The sequence below is a fragment of the Physeter macrocephalus genome, chromosome 13 (assembly GCF_002837175.3).
Source record: "Physeter macrocephalus isolate SW-GA chromosome 13, ASM283717v5, whole genome shotgun sequence".
NCBI classification, from domain to species: domain Eukaryota; kingdom Metazoa; phylum Chordata; class Mammalia; order Artiodactyla; family Physeteridae; genus Physeter; species Physeter macrocephalus.
The window spans coordinates 11837338-11859828 of NC_041226.1; the positions used below are offsets into that span (position 1 = coordinate 11837338).

Sequence of the window (22491 nt, forward strand, 5' to 3'; positions counted from 1 at the left end):
GGTTATATGGCTGGTTAGTCTTGGAATTGTAATGGAAGCCAAATAATTGTCATCCTTCAAATACCATACTCTTTTCACTATTCTGTGCTGCAAAGGAGTCAGTCATCTTAAGAGTGAAATAGAATAATTGAGGTTTACAGAGAAACAAAAGGAGACTTATTATTAATTAGTTAGAGTAACAGGTTACTTTATATGCAGGAATTGTATTTGGTACTTTACATACATTATCTAATTTAATCCACACAATTCTTAACATATTTTGTAAGTGAAAAAGTACTAGATTGAGTTTCAGGGATCTTTGCTGTCTTGCAAGTTTGCTCTGTGACATGTTACCCTAAATGTGTGGATTTTTGTGTCTTCAGCTATAAAAAGGATTTTGGTGGTAATGATCTTTAATGTCTTTCAGCTTTAATATTAACGCCACGACTAAATTTTTTTTTTCTGCTCACCTTTCTAACATTTTGTAGATCATGAAATGCTTTCACATATGAAATCTCATGTAATAATGTAACATAATAATTTCATATATTATAAAAGCATGATGGATAAATGAATGCGATGACTTAAAGAAACTTATTAACTAGAGGTAGGGAATGTGAGGCTCAGAAAGATTTACTAACAAGCTTGAGGTCACACAGTAGAGATTTGAGCCCAGAGTGTAAGATTAATATTTTTTATGCCATAATCTTCTAGCCTTTCTTTGTCTATAGCGGTAGCTATGCTGATAAAGAATAAGAACACTAGTAAGCGAAACCATGACAAGAGTAGAAGAGAACAGAAAAAGTGCCTTGTAATAGCATACTGTTGTCAATAAATGTTGTTCAATGAAGAGAGTAGGTAAAGAATGTGGCCAGTTTAATGACTAAATTAAAGGTATTAGAAATTATACTGCTATATAAGTTTCTGTATTATACTATTTTTTCACAATTCTCTCTCTTTTTTTTTAAGACTCCACTAGAGAATGTTCCAGGTAACCTTTCTCCAATTAAGGATCCCGATAGACTTCTTCAGGATGTTGATATCAATCGCCTTCGTGCAGTTGTCTTTCGGGATGTGGTAAGTTATGCCTGCTTGATTTCCCAGGAAAAAACTTTCCACTGTCATTTGTGTAAAATAATTTAAATTTTATAAGAAAGCTGCATATTAAAACTAAATGTCCTAGTGTCAGGGATTGTAGGTATATAACATGCTTCTGTTTGTAAAATGGACGAGCTTAGGTTTATCAGAAAGCTTATTGATATGCTATTTTTTTAAATGATGTTAAATTTTTATTTAATTTTTGTATGGATATTAAGAATAGGGATAACTTTGAAAATTATAGTTGACTTTATCTTGAATCACCTACTCCTGTCTTTTAGTATTCCTTGCTCCATCTCTAGGTACTGAATATTTTGCTAATATCAATGTTCCTTGTATTATGGATAAAAAGGATTAATTCATTAAGGTGTTATTGGCAGTTACATTTGGGGGGGCAATTATTTTTGAGATAAGAATCTGCATTTTAAAATATAGATATCAATGGGAATTTGAGTTAGAAAGGTTGCTTAATAAAGCTTATTGAAAAGATAGCTTAAGGAAACGGTTTCATGGAACCCTCCAATTATATGATCACTTATTCAAAGTAAGGATAGATAAGACTGGCCTTTCCACAAACTGTGTAGAAACATACACAGCATTTCACAGCAGACGCAATATTGGCAGTACTCCTTAGTATAGTTGCTATTTATCAGCCATTTTGGATTCTATTTTTCTTATTTTAATTGATGATTTATGAAACATAGAAGGAAGTTTATGTTTTAAATTTACATTTAATAATAAATTGGATAGAGTACTTTGTACTTGAGAAAGTGGTTAAAATATATTTAAGTCATACAGCATAATACTGCATGGTAGGAATATATGATAGAAAAATTCTCACTCTTTAATATATATCAGTGCTTATAAATCACAAAGAAAATTACAACCATACCAACAGAAAAATAGGCAATGGATATAAAATATGAAAATAAGGTAACAAACATATGATTTAAAAGTCAGTATAACCAGTAGTCAAAGAAATGCAAATTTAAAACAAGAGTGAGATAAATATTTTACCATTAAATAAACTAAAATTTTTAAATAATAGTACCTGTCATTACAAGGATGCATTGAAACATGCGCTATGACTTATCACTGGTAGGAATAGAAGTTGAATAAACTTTTTGGAAAGCTCTTTACCAACATGTGTTAAAACTCTTATAAATATTGATGCTTATTACCCAGTGGTTCTCCTCAAGCTATTTAAGCCCATGTGCTCATCAGAGTTGCCTTCAGGAAAATTGACAACATTATAAATATCCAATATAGAGCTTAATAAATCATAGTATATTCATTTAACAAGAAACTGTGCAGCTATTGACATCATATCTTTGAGGGAAACTTAGTGACATGTAAAATGCTCATGATATATTTTAAGGGAAAGCAGCAGTATGCAAAAATACTTATACTATGCAAATATTACATTTGTATGCCAAGTGTACATACATGCACATGTTCACCTTTATTTTTTTTTTAAAAAGTCTGGAAAAAAGTACCCAAGTGCTACCAGTGATTATCTCTAGGTAAACAGTTTTTATTTTGTACTTTTTTTGTATTTTCATATTTTCTGTAGTAAACCTGTATTGCTTTTGTAGTTAATAAAAAATAAAGGAATTTTTTAAAATAGGAGGTAAAACATATAATAGTATAAAAATCATGCTGTGAGAAACTCTATAATCTGGACTTGAATTTGGACTTGGGAAAAAAATTACTAACAGTTTAACCATTTAGAAATGGGAATTATTCATCCTGAAAAAAAAACATGTTGTGGAAAGATTTTTTTTTAAATGATAGATGATTTAAACATGGAGTATGTCTTCATCTCCAAGAGACCCATTTGAACCTAACATAGAAGGTGTTTATGTTAAGTGTGACACTGCATTTAAATTGTTAGTAAATTCTGCATCAGGTTATTGTGGTGAATTATCATAATTTTTCTAGTATCTACAGATGTTTTGTAACTATACTGGATAACCCAGCAGTGGTGCTTATTAGCTTTCTTCCTAAAGGAAGGGAATTAGTGTTCCCAGGTGTACCTTCCAAACATCATGGAGGTAACATAATTTGTGTTCATTGAGTTTATACCATGTATCAGACACTTAGTATATATTACCTCAGCTTTCCGTAAAAGGTTAAGAGAAAGCTAAGACTCAGAAACATTAAGATCACACAGCTAGTGTGAGGTAGAGTCAGAATCCCAAGGTAGATCTTTGCAAAGCACTCTTTTTTACCACCATATTTCGTAAATTCTAAGGTACACTTTTGTTTTCATTTTAAATAATCTCCAAAATTTGGAAGTGTTTTACAATTGCTTTATTTTAGTCAATTGTAGAAATTATAGTAAGATTTCTACTTAACTTTTGAAATTTTTACGAATCAATAGTCATTTTTAGTTGCCTTAATTTCAAAACCACATGAGATAAAAAATTTGGTCTTTAAGGAAAAATTATATATATAAAAGCTGTCTGTTACCCACAGAGTATGAAATACTAAATTCATAATATTTCAGAACAAATTTAATCTAGTTTGGTCATTTTCTGCGTTACCTGTACTAATTCTGTTTCATAGTATTAAATCATCAGTAAATATTTCTCATTGTCTTTTTTTTTCTAACAGATGCACATAAATTTTGAATCTTGCTCACATTGTGCCTAAATGAAGTAGTAATGTAAAGTGCCTGTTTATGAAGTTACTAGACTTTAATGCATGTTTGTTTTCCTTATTTCTGTGTTATCTATGGGCCAAGGTAATTACTTGCAGTTTTGGCTTGAGTATCACTTTTAACCTAGCTTAGAAAAAAGGCTTAATAACCATCTATATATGATTACTTAGATATAGTCTAATCTGGAAATAGTATTAGAGGTCATTTAAATTTGCCCATTAACAATTTTTCCCTATACGGTGATTATCTAGGCTTTTTGGATAGAGCTCTCAAGGTTATATGGCTCTTTATATTTTTGCAAAGCATACTTATTTTTTAAAGTTATCTTCTCTACTAGACAGCAATCTGCTTTTTTAAAACTATTATCTCTTTATCCTAACTTGGTCAGTCTTTTTCAGACCTTTTACTACATTGCTGCTCTCCTCTGGAAAAATTTCATTTTGTCATTGAGCTTTTGAAATTGGGAGCCTCAAATATTGGCTCCCAATTCTGCACTGGAAAAATGACCTCATTTTTCCAGAGGAGAATAGTGGTGCTCTTTCTTCTTTTTATCTGTTTATGTGTCAAACATTGTGTTAGCTTTTTTTTAAGCTGCCATATCACACTTTTAGCTCATATTGAACTTGTAAAAAATTCATGCTTTATGCTCCCCCATTTTTATACCTCCTCTGTTTTACTCATATTGTTTCCTGCTCAGGTAGTGGTATGTTAGAATTGTATATGTATTCTAATTGTAATTTTATTCTGTTAATTTTTTTTCAGTTACTTGAAAGTATACTTGAAACTCTTGTCTTTTTTTATTCAGACATTAAATTATTCTTTTCAATCTTGTGCTATCTGCATATCTTATAAATATGCATTCTCCGTTGTTATGGAAGTAGTAGATACTAGTAGTGGAGAGGACAAAGAATAAAATTTTGTGGCATATTCAGCAAAATCTTAACATTCTCAATTTTTGAAATTACATTCCAACCTGTAAAGCAGATGATATATTTATGGAGTTTTTTTTATCTCTACTTAGATGATACTTATTAAATAGCAGTGTATACTTAGCAAGTTTTAGTAAATGTTAAATGTCATTTTTTTTTTTCGGCCCACGGGCCCAGCTGCTCCGCGGCATGTGGGATCCTCCCAGACCGGGGCGCGAACCCGGTTCCCCTGCATCGGCAGGCGGATGCGCAACCACTGCGCCACCAGGGAAGCCCTAAATGTCATATTTTACCTCCATAAAGAAGATGAAACAACAATAGTTTCTTGTACTCTAAGAACTTACACTTTAAAAGTTTTGAGTGTCAACACTGCCTTTTCATTTTATGCAGGATGATAGCAAGCAGGCACAGTTCTTAGCTCTAGCTGTTGTTTACTTCATTTCGGTTCTGATGGTTTCCAAGTATCGTGACATTTTAGAACCCCAGCGAGAGACTGCAAGAACTGGAAGCCAACCAGGTAGAAACATCAGACAAGAAATAAATTCACCAACAAGTACAGGTACTTAATATTTGTCTAATTATTTGAATTTTCATCATCATTTATCTCCTTTTTATTTCATTTTACATCTAGATTTAAACTGGTTCTATTCATAATCACCTCAAGTATTTATAAGTAGGTGGTATATAAATGCCAATTAATATTCTTTAATTACACAAAAATGTAGAATGATATTTCCTATATTCTCATTTTATCAGAGAGTTTTGGTTTTAATTTTTCTATTTATTAATACAAATCATTTATACTACTGTTTAATATGCAAATAACTCATATATTTTAAATGTATAATTTTAACCTTTATAAACATATGAAAGTAGGAGGTCCTTATAGAGTAGTTCAGTATCAACAATAAGCCAAAATGTAAATCTTTATACCCAAGTTCAAAGATAGCATCCCTCTTTCTTTCCTTCTTTTTCTTTCTTTCTTTCTTTCATTGTGTATAGTTATTTCAGTATCTAAATATTCTGTCAGAGATTTATAATAAACAAACACATTCTAAACTTTATACCAGAGTTGCTTCAACTAAAATCAAAGACTTCTAGACATCAATGAACCATTTTGGATCATGTTGTCTTTCTCATCTATAGAAGATGCTCATGTTGTAGGAGTTCGTGCATTATCAGCTTTATCTACTCTGCTTGGAAATGATAAACACATTTTCTGGCAACTAATATTTTAATATCATGGGGAGCCTTCTATCAATTGCATTTCTTGCCGGGTGTTTACATCAAGGTTGTTTCTCTGTTGTTTGCAGTGTGACCTTAGTAACCCAGTGGTTATTTCATGTACCACTGGATTAATTTGTAATAGAAATTATCTTTCCTAAATAAATGCATATGATATACAAATTATATGAATATTTTTAAAAGTGAGTAGAAATTAGTGGTCAAATCTCTGCATTTTGTTTTCCATATTCATATCACATCTCATTTACTTTTTATCGCTGTGTGGAAATACAGGTTATATTTAACTATAATTCTTTGCTGTTGCATGCTGTACTTATTTTTAGTATGTAAACATGATATTTCTTTGTAGTATACTTTTAACCTTATTCTTCAAATTAAATGTTATCTTACCATTGCAGTTTATGTCTTTTGACCATTTAAAACCCTGAGACTATATGTTAATCAACTCTTTCTTCATTTTTAATACATGCATAACAGTCATACATGTATGAAGCAAGCAATATTTTAGTGAACCTTCCAGTTCTGATTTTCTTCTGTTTGTATGTCTCTGTGTATGTTGCTAAAATTACTCTACTTAAGGAGTATATTATTTCCTTTCTCTTAATACATAACTTCTTTCCTTCCTCCAGAGACGTGGTCTTTATTACTAGTACTGTTTGCATGTTGTAGTGATATAGAATTGTCTTGGATCTTCAGTGGACCATGTTGCAGGTTGTTACATGCTGGCTCAAATTTGATTCCATAATTTTCTCCACAGTTGTGGTCATACCATCTATCCCTCATCCAAGTTTGAACCATGGATTCCTTGCCAAGTTAATTCCTGAGCAGAGCTTTGCCCACTCATTTTACAAAGGTAATATTAACCTCATCTCCTGACCTGTTTGGATATTCTTAAATTTCATCAATTGTTATACAATAACCATCCATAATCTAATTGTTTATAAACAATCATACACCTCAGGTTTCAAGAAGATATAATATGTTGTATTTATACCTGGCTATTGAGAGCAAAATATAGTTTTTATATTTATATTCTATTATATTTCTTTAAGTATCATCTGCAAATTAAGGCTGCCTAATTATATGTATAATAATATGCACAGTGGTGGCATTCACTGGAGACTGCAGAAGAGTCACGTCTTATTAGTGGGACTAAATTAGCCCTAAAATGAAGGCTACTGTGTAATGACAACAAAAAAGTTGAAAAAAACAAGCCTTGAAAGCATCAAACTGATAAGTTAATTAATTTTCTGTCAGAACAAAATTCCAACTCTTTTTAAAGGAATACAAAAAAATTCTTCACCAAACAATGTAAAATTCAACATTAAGCATCTAATAAAAAATCATTAAATGTGCAAAGAAGCAAGAAAATGTGATGCATAAGCAGAAGAAAAAAATCATTCGATAGAAATAGATTCAGAAAGGATAGATATAGCAGAATCGTCAGATAAGGGTGTTCCAACATCTATTATAAATATGTTCGAGATGTTTTTCAATTTAAAGGAAAAAGTGAACATAATGTGAAGAAAAATGGAAGATTTTTGTAAAAGAACCAATTTGCAGTCTTAGAGATGAAAAATAAAATGGCCAAAATGATGTCTCTGGGTAAGATTAACATGAGATTAGTCTGTGCAGAACAAAGGTGAGCCAAACTATGCCCCGCCCCCAGGATTTTCCCGTGTACACACCCTGCATAATTCCTGGGACAGTGAATATGATAGATTTTACTATTGTGACAGGGTTATGTTATATATGTTAGCACAGTTGCTTTTTTTTTTTTGGCTTAAAACAGAAATGTATTCTCTCATAGTTTTGGAGGCTAGAAGTCCAAAATCAAAGTGTCAGCAGGGCTGTGCTCTCCCTGAGGGCTCTACGGGAGGATCCTTCCTTGTTTCTTCCTAGCTTATGGTGGGTGCTGGCAATCCTCGGCTTTCCTTGGCTTGTGTGAGCATCAACTCTAATCTCTGTCTCCATCTTCACATGACTATCTTCTCTCTGTGCCTGTGTCCAGATTTCCTTCTTTTTGTATGAATACCAGTCATATTGGACATGGACCCCACTCTAATCCAGTTTGACCTCATTTTCACTTGATTATATCTGCAAAGACCCTATTTCCAAATAAGGTCATATTCACAGGTTTTGGGGGGACATGAATTTAGGGGGGAACATTATTCAGTCCATTGTAACTACTCAAGGATTGGTTCATTGCTTTGTGGGTCTTTTAGTCTTGTCTTTTTTCTTCTTCTCCTTTGATACTTGAGTCACATCTTTTTAGCACAGTTGCTTTTAAGAAAAGGTGATTATACAGGTAGCTCTGACCTAATCACGTAAACCCTGTAAAGGCAGAGAGTTTTCTCTGGCTGGTTTGGAAGAGGAAATGAGAGAGCCTCAAAGTGTGAGAGGGATCTGAAATAAAGGAAGTTTTTCATTGCTGAGATGGAGGTGACCATGCAACAAAGACCTGAGATCACCTTGTAGGAGCTGAGAGCACTTCCCGGCAAGGGACTGAATTCTGCAATAACCGGAGTAATTTTAGAGAGGGCCTTGAGCTCCAGATGATACCACCGTTCAATGTACTTCATACGTTGGCTAATGATATGGAAGAAAAACTTATAGAACAAATAAAGCAGCAAAGTATTTCTTATTACAACTTGATGAATGGACAGATATTTTTCGTAAACGTGCAAACTTTGGACATAATGATGAAATAAAGGAAAAATTCTTTTCAGTTTTATTGCTTACAAAGGCATCTAACTCTGAGTTGTATAAACTAAGAAGGATTAGACTAAATTAGATTAGATTGGATTGGAGTGTCGTCTGGAATTTGTTTTGTGTAGAAGTGTGTTCCAAAAGGTTAACTGCAGTGACTAGAATATACTCTGGAGTAGTTCACCTGATTAAGGAGCCTGCATCAGAATATCTATGCACTGCTTTCTTTATCAAGAAAAGTTTACTGTGAAACAGTTTTAGCTGAACTGCATAATGGTCTTAGTGGGATAATAAAATTTTGAATTACTTTAAGGCCGATGTGGTAAATTTTCTATTCTTTTAATTATATGATAATATGGAAGGTGATAGTAAGTAAATGTTACTGCATGCTGTCATGCAGTGGTTATTGAGAGGAAAAGTTCTGTTGATGATGTTGGAAATACAAAGTCAATTCTTAGTGTTTTTACAAGATAAGAAACCAGTTTCATTCCACTCTTTAAAAATTAGTAGAACTGGCCTCTTTGTCAGACATATAAACTGTGTTAAATGAACTTAGTACTTCCAAGCAGGAAAGGATTGCAACATGTATTTTTAGTGTCAGAAAAGATGAAAGAACAAAAATAAAAGTTAGAATGTTGGAAGTACACAGTTTCTATGACAACTTTAATAAAATTTAATAAAATAATTTAATAAAATTATTATAATAATATTTATTATATAAGTTATTATCAATGAAGTATCTATCTTAAGAATGATCTTGATTTTGCTCATCTTGGAAAGTTATCTCCTATCATTTTATGTATTTTGATAGAATGTCTTTTATTTTACATTAAAAGGAGATTTGTATATATAAAATTTATGGATCTGGAATCTATTTCTTTCATTGAAATATAATTTATGTTTGATTATAATTATATGGGATAAATTATTGGAAATGAGTATTGATGAACATTGAGGGTATATTATGAAGATACAGCATTTCTAGTTTCATTTTGGGTAAAAGTATAAAATGAATACATGTTCTGAGCTCTCTGAGTTCTCATTCTATCAACATAACTCTGTGACATGGCTTTCTCCACTCTGTGTGTTATTAAAATAAAACAAAACTAGGCTAGCTATATGTTATTCCCATGAGTAGTAGTATTGCCAGTTCTACTTGGATTAGATAAGTTAACAAGCAAAAGTTCATCACATTATAAACTTTAAATATTTATATTCCCAGTATTTGTTCAAAATGTTTATATAGGCATTTCTTTTGGGGAATTGCTCTTTGCTTAAAACTTTTTGTTTATTTATGATGTATATTGAAAAAAGTTACAAGTACAGTAACATTTGTCTAGATTGATCACCTATACCCACACTTTCAGTCAACAACATGGATAGTTTTTGTATTTTTTTCCCAGTTTACCTTTGTTCTGATTATATTTATTGAAATTTAATTTTATGTCTATGGAGTCAAATAATACAATCTTTTGTGCTTTTATTTTCTGTTTTGAGAAGACTGATCTGGACTACTCTTCAACTCCTTCACACTTTACTGCCTTTTTTTACCTCATTATTGAGCCTTTTAAAAAATTCTGAACTAGCTCTTTGGCCTCTCTCTTCTTCTTAATCTTTGATAGTCCTTCAGCCCTTGGAGTATTGCGTAGTTTCTTCCCTGGACTTCTTGTCTCTAGTCATTTAATCCAGGGGCCCCCAACTCCCGGGCCACAGACCGGTACTGGTCCGCGGCCTGTTGGGAACTGGGCCACACAGCAGGAGGTGAGGTGAGCGGCAGGCTAGCAAGTGAAGCTTCCTCTGCAGCTCCGCTCCCCATCGCTCACATTACCACCTGAACCATCCCCCCCCACCAACCGTCCGTGGAAAAACTGTCTTCCACGAAACCAGTCCCTGGTGCCAAAAAAGGTTGGGGACTAATGATTTAGTCTGTTACTGATGACAAGTTTTCTTTTTTTGTTTGTTTGGTTTTTTTTTTGCGGTATGCGGGCCTCTCACTGTTGCGGCCTCTCCCGTTGCAGAGCACAGGCTCCGGACGCGCAGGCTCAGCGGCCATGGCTCACGGGCCCAGCCGCTCCGCGGCATGTGGGACCTTCCCGGACTGGGGCACGAACCCGTGTCCCCTGCATTGGCAGGCGGACTCTCAACCACTGCACCACCAAGGAAGCCCCTGATGACAAGTTTTTAAATAACATTATTATATAAAATAAAGTAATGAAATGTAATTTATATTTAATATAATACATTCATATAATAAATATTTTATAATATAACAAAAATAATTTTTCTTTCTAAAAATTTCTAAGGGATTCCTATAGTTTTCAAAACAGTTAAAATGTCTTAACTTATCAATTAAAAGAATATATCACAGTAATGGAAAAATGTAAAAATAGTTGAACAGTTAATAAGAGAAAGGCAATGTAAGTACAAATAAGGGAAATTTATTTAAATGCACTCATAATTAAATACATTTATATTGAAACAAAACTGTACCATAATTTTCAAATTGGGCAAAATTTTGAAGGGTGAGAATATAAATATGTGCATTTTACATAGAATAAAAATATCTGTGATCCTTGTTCTACTAATTTTACTCTTAGAAATATTTATTAAGGGAGCAATGAAAGATATGCCAATAATTTTTTTACCACTCAGTTTTTATTTATTGCATACTTAGAAATAAAGCTAACATTTATTAAATAAATTGCTACATTCATATAATCAAACACTATGATTTTCAGCTTGCACATTTGTTATTGTATCTTGCTTTTGGAGTCATTTTTAATGGACTCGTAATTCATTATATGGGTGCATTATAATTTATTTTACGAGTGCTCTACACTGTCATTAGTATATTTATAGAATTCTTATTGGATACTGATGTCAAATATCCTATATATTTTATCTTATTTACAGGTGAAAATCATGCTCAGTTATCCCTAACAAATATTTTTTTAAAACTTCGACTCTTTAAAGTAAATGTCTGTTTTCAGTATTAGTAAGGGTACCAACAAAAGCCTCCCTCCTCTCTTTTTTCTTTCATCTTCTAATTTGATCTTTTTTCCAACTTACCTTATGATTCATTCATTATGTATTTGCTGAATAAATGAATGATTTCCTATTACATACTAGGTACTGGAGATACATAATCGTGATCACAAAGTCCCTATCTTTATGAAGCTAACATTCTAGTGAGGAAGATAGACTTTTAGAAACCACACACTTAAATATATAATTGTTGGGCTTCCCTGGTGGCGCAGTGGTTGAGAAGTCCGCCTGCCGATGCAGGGGACACGGGTTCATGCCCTGGTCCGGGAGGATCCCACATGCCATGGAGCGGCTGGGCCCGTGAGCCATGGCCGCTGAGCCTGTGCGTCCGGAGCCTGTGCTCCACAACGGGAGAGGCCACAACGGTGAGAGGCCCGCATACCGCAAAAAAAAAAAAAAAAAAAAAAAAAAAAAAAAAAAATATATATATATATATATATATATAATTGCAAGCTATGTTGTATTCTAAGAAATAAAAAATAAAATTACAGATTATTATGAGAAAGTACAAAAGAAGAAACCTAATTTAATTTGGGGGTTGGGAAAGGCCTTATAGAAGTGATATTTAAGCTTTGAACCAAACAAAATTCAGTTAGTTTGGGAGAAAGAATGGGGATAGTGGAAGCACATTTCTGAAAAGGTAGCCACATATTCAGAGAAATTCCTTGGCATATTTTGGGAACATATGTGGGTGGAACATAAGAATCAAGTGAAAGAGAAGCATTCCATGAATTTAGACAGGTAAGCAGAAACAAAATTATGTAGGGCTTGTAAACTATACTAAGGATCTGGTTTTTAAACTAAGCAGAGGAGTGTTATATTAGTGTTCCATTGCTGCCATAACAAATTACCACAGACTTATTGGCCGAAAACAACACAAATTTATTATTTTATAGTTCTGTAGATCAGAAGTCTAACATGGATTTCATGAAGTACTGAGATGGTAAGTAATCATTTGTCAAAGCAAGCAAGAACGGAGGTAGATAATTTGAAGAGAAAGACCAAGACTTCCATTTTTAGATATGTTAATTTTGAGATGTCTGTGGAAATTTTCTAAGCCTTTGGGAAGCTAAATCAAGCAAGTACATTACAGGTGATAGCCTGATACATTTCTTAATCCTCATAGCACACATAAGATCTACATTTTTCAAGTGCAGTCCTTGCAGCTTTCAAAGCGTAACTAACTTGTTCAAGATAACATGGAAAACTAGTAAGTTGTGGAGCCAGAATTGAAACCTTTATCAATTTGACTACATTCCCATGATCTTTCTTATGACATATTCTTTTCAGAAAGGAAGGAGAAATACCCAAAGTACCTGAAGGGAGGCAGGAGTAAGAGATTGTTCTTTTAGGGTGGGAGATACTGATCTGCAGATAAGGGACCAGAGCTAGCAATGAGAGGTAGAAATTGAAGGTAAGTAGAGAGAATATCCGATAGAGTGGTTGGGCTCTGTATTTTCTTTTCTCTTTGGAGTTTTGGTTAATTTTTATGCAATTTAACTAATTTGCATTTAATATAAACAAGATACACAAGTTATATACAGATTTTTATGTTTATTTTAAATTACTCTAATGTGAATAGTTTGCTTAATACTACTATTTCAAGAGCAAATAAGTAATTTTGATGTAATTTTTAGTGCTATACTAACAAGAAGCTATATATTCCTTTCATGTCATTCCTTATTAAGGTAGTTTGGAAAATAGCAATTTGAGTAATTTCATAGGAGAAATATTGAAGCACTTCATAAATTATCATAAAACAAGATTTCTGGTGGAAGGAATGTGTTAAATGAGGTCACCATGTAGAAATCATGTCATTTGCTGAACTTCACCCCATATTTTTCCGAACATGCATTAGATGAACTCATTAGGTTCAATGAAAAACTAAGAAAAAGAGGCATCTGGCACCCAACTGCCTGTTCTGACAAGGTTAAGATCACTCAGGCTAGTAATATTTCTCCTTTGTGTACTGACATGGCCTATTGCTACAGAAACTGTCGAGAACTACTGAAAAGTTGCAAGTCTCCTGTCAGTAGTATAACCTGCACAGGTGCAATCATTTATACTTTCTGTGCTGCTCATGCTTAGCTTCTATTGAAGTCACTTGGGTTAAATCCTCAAAGTACTTTAGTGTTAATAAAGGAGCATTCTGGAAACATGTAGTTCATCTAAGCTGAAGTTTATGCTATCATCTGAGAGTGTGTTCTGTAATGCATAATGGGAAATTAAGGTAGGTTTTTTGAGTATTGACCTGTTTTCTATTTGCAATTACTGTTATAAAATTTTTCATTGATGTTTATTTTTATTTCTAGGTGAATAAGATCATAAACTTTACAAAACTTATGTATTTGCATAGAATTCTTATTGAAATATCAAAATTACTGCTCTCTTGAAATAATTCTTCTGTCATTCACAGTAAAAAAATTAAGATTTTTATTACTGTATAAATATGTTGATGAGTCATTTGAAAATATTTTAATATTCAAATTTAATAAACTTTTAATTGTGTTTTATAATCAAGAGGTCAACATTTATATTGAAGTTCCATGTATCTAGCTACTGAGTTATAGATTTTAGTTGTCTACTGAGAGAGTCAGTTGAGTAGAAAAGCAAAAAATTGTATAGTTGGTAGAAAAAAATCTTTTTATATGACACCTTGTGGACACAAACCAAAGATTTTATTTTCTTAGATATTTTGTTTGCTAGCAAAATGCTTATATTTCAGACAAATACAACTTGAAAAGTTTACATTTTTGTGTAGCTCTTAATGTAAAACATCATAAATAAAGATTCTGAGACATCATGTTAGGGTAAAGCCAAACCGGTAGACAAGGTCTATAAATTAGCTAAATTTAGACTAAGTGCTAGACTTGACTATATGCCTTTTGACAATTAAACTCTGTAAGAAAAGTTAGCCCGTGCTAGTAACTATTCCACTGTGATATTTTGTTGATGTTAGAGTTCTTATTTTGTTTCTGTGTTTACATTCTCTGTCATGTTGCCATAGAAATGTTTAATTCTCTCCTGATTTTTCTGCTGTAATTGTTTTCTCTCTAAGAATATGTAATCTGTAGATTAAACATGCATTAAGTAAACTCAGTAGTATCTCTAAGAGTGAAAATAACTGGCTTAGTCATCTTCCCATCCTATATTCCTAGGTAATTTAAGCAATTTCCAAAATTTGATTATCACCTCTCTTTGAATGTTCCCTAAATATATGGCCATAGTTTCCTTGACTTACAGATATAAATGTCCCAAAGATTCTGCATACTCAATTAATTCATTATTTTCCTGAACAAACTTGCTTCTTTTTTGCTTTCTTCTTCAGTTAGTGACATATCACCATTTTTTTTTCTTTAAGCTAGATATTTCAGAAGCATCTTGATTCTTTCTCTTCCATCTTATTCCTAATGCTATTATTCTAATTTGTCTTAATCTGCTCTCACAAGGTTTTATTTTAAAAATGCCATATTGTTATTTTTACCTCTTACCTTTTTCCTTCTCTAGTGTTTTGCCAGTAATATTACTGAAATTTTCTGTCTTCTCAAAAAAACTTTATGCAGTTATTTTAAGTTTTAGCCTTGAGAACAACATTTTTCATGTTGTTCATCTATTGTTTGAATATTATTATCATGTTCTACAGAGTAATCTTTTGTTCTTGCAATTCTACATCCTTGCCCAAACAAACAAGCAAAACTAAAACCTATTTAATAAATATGAGGAAAACTGCCACATGACATGGACTTGTGAGAGATGTATATCTTTAGTTTCCTTTTCTAATAACCTTTCAAATCAAAGAAACAAAGAAATAAACAACAACAACAAAAACACCTAAGGGCAGTTTCGGTACTTCCCTGGTGGTGTAGTGGTTAAGAATCCGTCTGCTAGTGCAGGGGAGATGGGTTCGATCCCTGGTCCGGGAGGATCCCATATGCCGTGAAGCAACTAAGCCTGTGAGCCACAACTACTGAGCCCACGTGCCACAACTACTGAATCCCGCACGCCTAGAGCCCGTGCTCCGCAACAACAGAAGCCACCGCAATGAGAAGCCCGCGCACCACAACGAACACCCAACAAGCCAAGAATGAGTGAATGAATAAACAAACCTAAGGGCAGTTTTATAGAACTTAACAGATGTTAATTTCGAAGAGATCATAGTAGACATAATTTAGTTTGCCCTTCTTGTATTACAAAGAATAACTATTAGTTATTAAAGTAATACAAATAGCTGCCGTTTACTAAGTATCTACTTCATGCAGGAACTGCAAGTAAATAAGTGTGTATCTTATTTTTTCTTCAACATGACTTTATTAAGTTAAAAGCTATTATTATTCCCATTATACTTAGATTAGATAAACTTTTCAAGGTCATTTAGAATTTGGTAACATTTTATTATATGAAAAACTTTATTATAGTGACCTTTGTATAATGAGATTTGATAGGACTTTAACATTTTAAAGATGGTTTTTTAATCTGTTTTAATTAGTAATATTATGTACGTTTTCATACATATTTGTGATTCAATTTTCACAAATTGAAATTTATATTTATTCACAAAGAATCATCATGAGTATTCCAAAATAATTGTTCTTAAAGACACATATAGCTTAAATTTGTAAGGCTCACTATTCTATTGTCAAAGCATTTATCCTGTTGAACTAATCATTTGACATGCTTTTTGCAATTAACTCTTTAGAATTTTATGTATTATGTGTAATTTAAAATATATCTTTAACTAGTTTAAATATTTCAGTCAGGCATTTCATTATTGGTTACTGAAATACCAAAAAAGATATAAAAGTAACAATATTTTTAACGAGATATTAGAGAAGTATAATTTATCTTGCATGATTGGTAGCTAACAATAAAAGTATAAAAGGGGAGCTTTATATAATAATTATTTACAAGCTGCTATAAGCAATTGTGGTAGGAACTATTTATCCATGCTTATATATCAATGTTGAAATGCCAGATGATTTATAAAAGAAACAGGGTTCTGTTGATGCTTGCCAAACAAAATGACAGGTGTATGTGGTTGATATATTTTAATCAAGTTGTGTTGTTACGCACATCCATTTAGCAGATTTTTTGTTTCTTACAGGTTTTCTTTTGTTTATTCTAATATGTGAGTATATTTTATTAATAATACTGGGTTTTTACTCGTGAAGCTTTTTGTTTAAATCAGTTTCTTTTATTACAGAAACACCTGCTGCATTTCCAGACACGGTAAAGGAAAAAGAAACACCAACCCCTGGTGAAGATATTCATCTAGAAAGTTCCATTCCTCATACTGATTCAGGAATCGGAGAGGAGCAAGTGGCTAGCATCCTGAATGGGGCAGAATTAGAGACTAGCACAGGCCCTGATGCCATGAGTGAACTGTTATCTACTTTGTCATCCGAAGTAAAAAAGTCACAGGAAAGCCTAACTGAGAACCCCAGTGAAATGTTGAAGCCTGCGCCATCTATATCTAGCATTAGTCAAACCAAAGGCATCAATGTCAAGGAAATATTGAAAAGTCTTGTGGCCGCCCCAGTTGAAATTGCAGAATGTGGCCCTGAACCTATCCCATACCCAGATCCAGCACTGAAGAGAGAAGCGCAAGCTATTCTTCCTATGCAGTTTCATTCCTTTGACAGGTAGGTACTGAACTTATTATTTACAGTGCTCTATGCATAGATGAAAAATTAGAGTCTGTTAATTTAAAAATATTAGGAGTGTCTTGAAAACATTATATTTTTTACTGTAGATTCTTACTACAAAGACTATCAAAGTGACAGGCCAACCGGGTTGATCTCATAGTCAGGCATTTTAATAATGTTTCAAAAAAGGGGGTTCAATATGAAATGGCAGATAGCACATTGAATTGGAAATAGGGAAACACAGATTCTGATTATAATCTATCATCAAGTGACTACAGTAGATTGGAAAAGTCATTTTATATATATATGTTTTATATATTATATACATTTATATATACATATATGTGAGGAAACTGGAAAGTAATTGTTTTTTGTTTTAGGGAGAAAAGATCAAGTTAGGAAATCAAATGTTTCTTAAATGTCAAAATAAATATATAGTCAAAATGTAATATATATTCCATAATGTTTTCTCTAAAATAGCCAAACTGCTTTGTCCCAATTAGAGACAGTAATTTTTTAGAGTTTAGGGGTTGAGGTGTGGCAGTAAAGCCATTTTCAGTTAGGATGAATTATCTTTTTCATACATAAATATGATTTTAAATTTGCCTATAGGCGTTTCAACCAGCATCCTACAGATATTTCTTGAAAATTTATTGTGAAAATATGAATGACATTAGTCATCATGTCAAATATAAAGAGATAGAATCAGGTTTGTTTTCTATGAACTTAAAGTAGTAAAAGGAGATAAAATGTTTGCAGATAGTTGTCTATAAGATAAAATGTGTTAAGTGTCAGAAGTTTTTTAAAAACTAAAAAAAGGAGAGTTATAAAAGGGAGGAAATTGTTTCTTTTTTTTTAAAATAGTTTGGAGGTTCATTCATATAGTTCCTTGGATGTTCCTTATGCCAATTCATATTTGGTTTGTGTTCCCAGGATATATGTGTATGTGTGTCTAAGAGTTTATATAAGCATAAGCATGTAAGTATTTGTAATTGTATATATCTATAAATCTTATAAATAAATGGTATAATAATTTAACTTGGGGTCATAAGTTTTATGTCCCATTTAATTTTTAAGTTCTATACCTAAATTTTGTTAAAATATAAAACAGTAAATACAGAGAATCATTGTAATTTGCATAAGAGAATCCAGTGAAATAAACATTAAAATATTTCTGTTCTAATTTGGATTATCGTTAGAACAGTTTTTTTCATGAAAACTTAACGAAGCAGTCATCTGATTGCCAGTATTCTTAGCTACTCAAAATTTATTACACTTTTGAGGATATTGCTTTACAAAAAAATAGAACTTTCCACTTGTTCCTGGTAGCATTTGTGCAAAATGCAACGAGAGTGGAATCGTTCTTCTAAATTGCATAAGTAGAAATGAAATCGAGGAGCACAAAGCATATTTCAGTTCTTTTTAGGAGAAGGGTCTCCAGTGTAGTTAATATATGCAGTAGCTCAAGTACTATCAAATGTAAATGATGAGGTGATATTGATGAAAGGAGGGGATTGAGGTCTCAGGGGGCGCTGATGACGGATTGAACAGAAGCGGCCTTGCACTGCACGTAACTCAAGTCTGTCGTCTTCAGTGCTCAAAGCCATAATGGGAGGTGGCAGTCTGAAATGAGTTGCCACGGCAAAGAGTATTATTTTTGAAATGCTTTCACACAAATCACTAGGCCCTGCATACAACTTAGTTTCATGCTTTAATGTCATCAGGAGGCACAAATTGGTGTGTCTAATTGTTTGCCACCTGCCAGGAAAATGAGCTGCCAGCCAGCCAGACGGGTTTGATTGTCTGTCAGCCATTCAATAGATTGAGAGTGACAACATCAAAAATTTAACTTCAAACTCTGGAGCTTTGAGCAGCTTTTCTGAGACATCATCCCCACAAGTGCTTCTGGACAACTGCATTTTTCAATTATATTTCCAATATATTGCTACCATTTGCCTTATCTGTCTTAAGGTAGCTATAATTACATTATGAAGTATATAAACATATTTCTGAAGCACTAAAGTCTGAAATTCAAGTTATGACATGTCTTTTAACATCAGATTGAATTCCTTGAAAATAGGATCCAAGAAGACAGGCTTTAGAGGCAAATCTTGAATACTTACAGCTTCAAACACAGAATTAGCATGGGTCTTACTCTACCAATAATGTATTTTTCATTTATATCTTTAGTTGAAAAATAACTGTAAACTCAGTTGCTCATTTCTTTGTAACTAAATCATACATAATAATATTGTACAATCGCAGTGGAAATCACCTAGGATTTTCCTTTTGTTAGCCAATAGTTTATTTGTTCTATTGAAAACATGCTTACAATGTATTCTTTATACTTATTCTAGATTGTAAGTTTGGGAATAACTTCCTAAAACAACAGATGTCAATTGAGTTTTGTTAACTTATGCTTTACATGTGGAGTTTCTCCTCACTTAGGATGGCACATTGATGAATTTCAGTGTTTTGAAGTTTGTAATATTGTTTTCGTTCGGTAAATTGCAACATCAAATTTTAGAAACACTTAGACTTAACTAAAATAAACCTTTTTCTTTTAGTCTTAAATCTTTCATTAGGTTGTATTATGAAATATTATATAAATTTTCTTATCTACATATGTGGGAAATGCTGATTCTTTTTCTTTCATTTCCTCCAGTCATCATCTATGCAGATTTAAGTATATGTCTTTGATTACAATGAGTGGCCCTAACAAATGTATATTTATGCATTGTAAAGCACTGAAAATCCTAGACATCCGCTACTATCATTCTGTAGATGGAACACACTGTATGTGTAGAGGAAATATGATTATGAAACTACAAGAGTTTTTCTACTGTTTTGTTACTATGAAGCGAAGAGGAATATTTATCATGGTTTTGTTTCTAAGAGAAGAGTTTAATAATCTCATAATAGAACTTATAAATCTAGTTGCAAAGTTCCCCAACAGTACTGTCTCTTGTGGTAGATTTCTGTGTAGATCTATGGTTTATAAAATAGTCTAGCTGAGCTGTATTTTTTTCAGGCATCAATAACTCTGTAACTTTTAGATTGAGGGAATGCTTTTCTCTAAAACCACCAATTGAGCTTTACCATATCCTTTAAACTAAAATTTAACCCTGTATACCCAGATGCTTTTAATCTTTTGAGAATTTTGTGTATATCTGTGATTTAGCTCAGTCTTAATTCTCCAGGGATTCCTGAGACGCCCCCTTAGTTTGGACAAAAGACAGTAAAAAAAGGCAGAGGACAATATGCTTCTCCATACATTTTAACTGTCGTTATATTTCAGAAAATTATCTTAAGTCTGGGATATCACAAAAAGCTAGTTATTGTGTTGCTTCTCTGGCTAGCATACAATGATCTTATGATTTATACTTCATCCCTTTTGATTTTACAAACCTGCTTGTGTTTCAGTTACTGGGTTTGAGATGTTCGGGCAAATTAGTTTGTATTTTTTCCCTCAAACTTTTAATATCCTTGCTTCCAAGTGTTTCATTCTCTGAAAAAGAAAATCTCTGAAATAAAAAATATTTTGTAAATATTATGGGACTAAAAAGCAATATATATAGCCTTCATATTACTGAACCTAAAGTATAAGCTTAGTCTAGGTATTCTCTCTCTAGTTTTTTAACATTAATGTTTTGAATATTAGTGCTAAGGATGACAATTTAGGATAAATAAAAAAGAAATGGGGGCTTCCCTGGTGGCGCAGTGGTTGCGCGTCCGCCTGCCGATGCAGGGGAACCGGGTTCGCGCCCCGGTCTGGGAGGATCCCACGTGCCGCGGAGCGGCTGGGCCCGTGAGCCATGGCCAATGGGCCTGCGCGTCCGGAGCCTGTGCTCCGCAACGGGAGAGGCCGCAGCAGAGGGAGGCCCGCATACCACAAAAAAAAAAAAAAAAAAAAAAAAAAAAAAGAAATGTTTAGTAGAGATGATGGAATCCTCCTACATTGATTTCTTTAAGCTTAGAATTAAGTCAGAATATGAAAACGTACAATTACTGCTGAGTACTTCAATTTCTGTTCTTAACAGTTTTCTAATTTTTTTAAAAAAGTGTTTTGATTATATCACTTAAAAGATGAGCAAGTAAATGTAAGCTACATTGATTAAAACTCTGCCAGCCTTTACAATTGAAAGTTTCTATGATACCTAGCCACTGAAATCCCAGCTTTTATTATGCTCCAAGTACCCTGGGTATAGTATTTTAAGGCCAGTTGCCAGAAGATGCAGTTTTGACCCAGCATGGTTGTATCCTAATTTCCCCAATGTTGTTACCTTTTTCTCTCCTGGCATTTCCACAGACAGTTCAGTGAGCTGAAAAAAGCATCTCTTTAAAGGGTGGACTAATGAAATACTCAGTTATTTTTCATACATCCTATTTCTCTACTGGTATTCTAAATACTTTACAAAATAGCAATGAATAAATCATGAAGACATCATAAATAAACTTGTGATTTCTAATGAGCTGCAGTAAATTGTAATGTCAACTTAAAAGCAGAAGTAAAATTTTTTTCTTCATAGTTTCAATTTTTTCTTTCAAGATAAATGTTTAACAACAGTAAGCCTTGTTAGATAAAGAGTAAAAATCTAGAAATTAGAAGAATTGGCTATCAGTAATGGGTCTCTGTAATTAGTTGTGTGACCCTTATCTATTCTCTTTGGTTCTCTGGGACTCAGTTTCCCAACATATAGAATAATGCGTTATTTCCAAAAAGTCCCATAAAGTTCCAAATTCCTAGAATAAATGAGATGGTCTTACAATTTGTCTCAAAAAGTGGCAAATGGTTATGAATTTGGTTAAAAGACCTGAAATCCAGAAAAGCTTTGACATGCCCAGTTTCGAAGCTATCACCTGTTTCCAGGTGTTCACCCATCAAATGCATCTTCCACATTTATGTCAGAGATGTTTTTCTTAAATGCAATACTGATGAAGATTTTGAAACAATTTCTTATTACACAGTAAAGGATGAACTTCTTAGTTTGGAATTTAAAGTCCTCATCTTTCACCAGCCATAAGGATCTATTTGCAGTCCTTCAATCTTTTATGATTTTTCATATCTCTTTGCCTCATGAAGTTTCTACTATTGAACTTTCCTCTTGGCTGATTCCCATCGGTCCTTTTCAATTCAGCTTACTCTTCCCTGATAAAGCTCATCCTTTATGTTTCTGAAAAT

The 22491-nt window shown here is 32.9% G+C and overlaps 1 protein-coding gene across 9 annotated transcripts in view; it reads left to right on the plus strand.

The window, feature by feature from the left end:
• The window catches only part of NBEA (neurobeachin), a 607387-nt gene that overhangs the window by 190334 nt on the left and 394562 nt on the right, over positions 1 to 22491 (plus strand). For all 9 annotated transcript variants that reach the window (XM_055089393.1, XM_055089395.1, XM_055089397.1 and 6 more), the window contains 4 exons: positions 949 to 1056; positions 5059 to 5227; positions 6671 to 6766; positions 16868 to 17306. In XM_055089393.1, coding sequence (XP_054945368.1) covers positions 949 to 1056; positions 5059 to 5227; positions 6671 to 6766; positions 16868 to 17306 — 812 coding nt within the window. The remainder of the gene's footprint in view (positions 1 to 948; positions 1057 to 5058; positions 5228 to 6670; positions 6767 to 16867; positions 17307 to 22491) is intronic.